The sequence below is a fragment of the Phragmites australis genome, chromosome 1 (assembly GCF_958298935.1).
Source record: "Phragmites australis chromosome 1, lpPhrAust1.1, whole genome shotgun sequence".
Classification (NCBI taxonomy): domain Eukaryota; kingdom Viridiplantae; phylum Streptophyta; class Magnoliopsida; order Poales; family Poaceae; genus Phragmites; species Phragmites australis.
This window is the reverse complement of record NC_084921.1, coordinates 19083789-19086793: the sequence shown is the minus strand read 5'-3', so window position 1 is coordinate 19086793 and position 3005 is coordinate 19083789. Positions and strand designations below refer to the sequence as shown.

Below are 3005 nucleotides of genomic sequence, written 5' to 3'. Positions count from 1 at the left end.
CGGATCTAGAGGGAGCTCCTTGGGAGACTTGCGGCTTGCCAGCCTGACGTAGGAGTTGGGTAGGACAGTGCTGCGGTGGGGGAGGCAAGAAAAATGAATTAGCGTTGCGGAGGATGGTTACAGTGGATCCACCAACGGGAGAGCCATTGGAGATGGGGGAGGTGGGTGGAGTGGGAGAGTAAGGTGAGGAAGGTGAGTCATGTGTTCAGAATGATTGACTCAGATCTTCCTTATTTTCAAACGACTGGAATATAACATCTCCTAGTTTTATCTCCTATGTTACTTGATCAATCTGCGCACACGAGCAAAGACAATTAACAATTTTTATCCATAAATCCACATATACAAACCAATCACAAAGAAAAACAAATAATATAATCATCTGCCAATGTCAGACTCAGATATCAGTGATCTCGGGCCGGCCAACAATGCCGGCGTGGCCGAGCAAAGCCCACAGGACGGTTATGAACTCGCCGCCGCGGTGAAGCGACTTCGCGTGCGCGGTCACGTTCTCCGACGGCGCGATATAGAGGATGAGCTCCGCCCAGAAGTCGGCGAGCACCTTCCACGCCAATTCCTCCTCGCCGACCTCCTCCACCAGCTGCCGCCCGAGCTTGGCCGCCTTCCTCAGCGTCGCGTTCATGCTCCCGCCGAGGCAGGTCGCCGCGCGCTCGTACCGCACCACCGGCCCGGCGCAGCGCGCGAGCACCCTCGTCACCTCCTCCACCACGCCCTCATAGAGCTCCTCCGTCCACACGCGGTGGTCCGGCAGGAGGCCTGGCTTTAGCGCCACCAGGTATGCGCAGTAACGGGACAGCCGCGTTGCAACAACCACGTTGTCGCTCTCTCCATCGCCATCGTCGTCATTGTCGTGTCTGCCGTGAGCTTTCTCGGAGCGCTTGATCTCGACGAGGCTGGTAGCGACGTGCCACATCACGATCTCCTCAGATAGGCTGCCCTCGGCATTGCCATCGCCGGCGCAAATGCGGCAAGCCCAGAGGAGCCTCTCGGCGACGCCATTACGTTGCAGGGACAGCTCGCCATTTCCAAGCCTACCGTGGTTTGTTCTTAGTGTATCAACGATGGCAAACTTCACCGCCGTCGGCACGGCGACGGATGTCTTCGCGATCCGGTCGACCTGCCGGGAGACGCAGCCGCAGTAGCAGAACCGAAGCTGCAGGATTGACATTTGGCAAAACCGGTCATCCCATCGTTGCATGGCCCTGAGCCGGAGCACACGTCCGAGCTTACCGCGCGCCCACGGCGACTTCCGCCATGACGGACTCCGCACGTACTCGCAGATGGTGGACACCTTGATCCAGTCGGAACAGACGTAGTTTGCTATCTCCCATCCTTCCGTGAACACGATGGCAGCGATGAAGGAGACAGAGACGAGAACGTCGAGGCCGACGATGACATGGAATACGGTGTCGTGGTCTTGCAGGTAGTTCCTGAGGCCCTCGTATTGCACGGCGAGCGCCGTGCCACGGTTCGTCATGTCGTGCACGATGGCGCCGCCGGCCGCGAGGCAGCTGATCCACGTGGCGAGCACGAGGATGCAGTTGATCGCTGGGAACCACCACCCGCTCGCGTAGAAGACGGTGAGCTTCGAGTAGAGGAAGTCGGCGAGAAAGGAGAGCTCCGTCTCGACTACACGGAACACCCTCTCGTGGCTCCCGCCAAGAAGCCCGTCCTGCACGAACGCCAAAGCACGGTGACAGCCGGCCTCGGCGAGGGGGCACCCAATGAACCTGCGAAGCTGCAGCTTGAACAGAGCAAAAGAGAGGCAGAGATCCTTGATCTGCGGGCACGACGCGAGGAGCGGGTCGCCGGAGGCAGATAGCCTCCATATTCTGTCCACAGTGACAGCAGGCCCGGCATCGACGGACAATGACGGCGGCGATGTCCGGTCAATGCGGTACCCCTGCGGCCTAGCCTCGATGTGCAGCTTCTCCTCGCCCATCACAAAGTAAGGAGGCACATGCACATCTTCTTGGTCGCCTTCGGCAGCTTGACCTTGCCCGTGCAGTTGTTTCATGTAGTCCGCGATGAGGTAGGCGTTGAGGCCCACGGCGAAGGAGTTCTTGGCGAGCGCCGCAGCGACGAGTCGATGGATGAGCTTGAGGAGGCTGAGAACCCACAGCCACAGGAGGACACCCGTGAGCTGCGCGCTCCCGGCGGTGCCACCGCTGCTGACGATGAGGAACGCCACCCACCCCATCCTTGCCAGCTGCTCGACCGAGGGCCTGAACTTGCTTCCATTGGAGTTGCTGCTGTTGATGGTCGACGAGGAGGAGCGGGCGGTGTCGATAGTGTTGCGCAGGATCTGGAGGAAGACGGTCCAGGCGAGGAGGAGCGGCACGCGCGCAGCATCCCACTTTGCCGCGGCGGAGACGGCGTATGACACGAGCGGGAGGAAGAGGGTGGAGGCGGCCCAGACGAACAGGCGTAGGGCCGGGTGGCCGGAGCGGCGGCGGTAGGAGCTGAGCACGACGAGGATGGCGAGGAGGACAATGCTGACGATGGCCGCCACCTCCATAAGGAGCAGATTCACGAGGCTGGTGGCCATGGCGATCGCTCGTCTCCTCTTCGCTAGCAACGAGCAAATGAGAGAGCTATTCGAGATTCAAAGCTAAGAGCGTACAAGATGGCTTTGTTTCATGCATGTGATCGGTGGCTAAGTTACATGCAGGTGGATGCATATATCAGGAGAAGTTAGACTACCAGTCAAGTAAAAGACAGGATTCTGTCCTCCGGGTGCAATGTAAGGAACTCAGAAGCAACAGGGGTATCTAAACTCTAAAGCATCAAAATAATAATCCTAGTATTGAGCTGAGGAAAAAAAGAAATAAGGCATATTAGGATATGAAAAAGTTAAACTTTGTAAATTTAACCAACAATTAATCAAACTATTCGTTGTTTTAATGTATAAAAGTTATATTAATAGATCTGTATTTCATAAAATTTTTAATATGATATTGATTCTATAACAATTGATAATATGT

General features: G+C 56.7%; 1 protein-coding gene across 1 annotated transcript; it reads right to left on the bottom strand.

Annotated features, from left to right (window-relative positions):
- Window positions 1-397: 397 nt before the first annotated feature.
- LOC133888223 (uncharacterized) lies at window positions 398-2569 on the bottom strand. Its single transcript, XM_062328385.1, has one exon. The coding sequence runs from the start codon at window positions 2567-2569 to the stop codon at window positions 398-400; it is 2172 nt and encodes a 723-aa protein (XP_062184369.1).
- Between the last annotated feature and the right edge of the window lie 436 nt (window positions 2570-3005).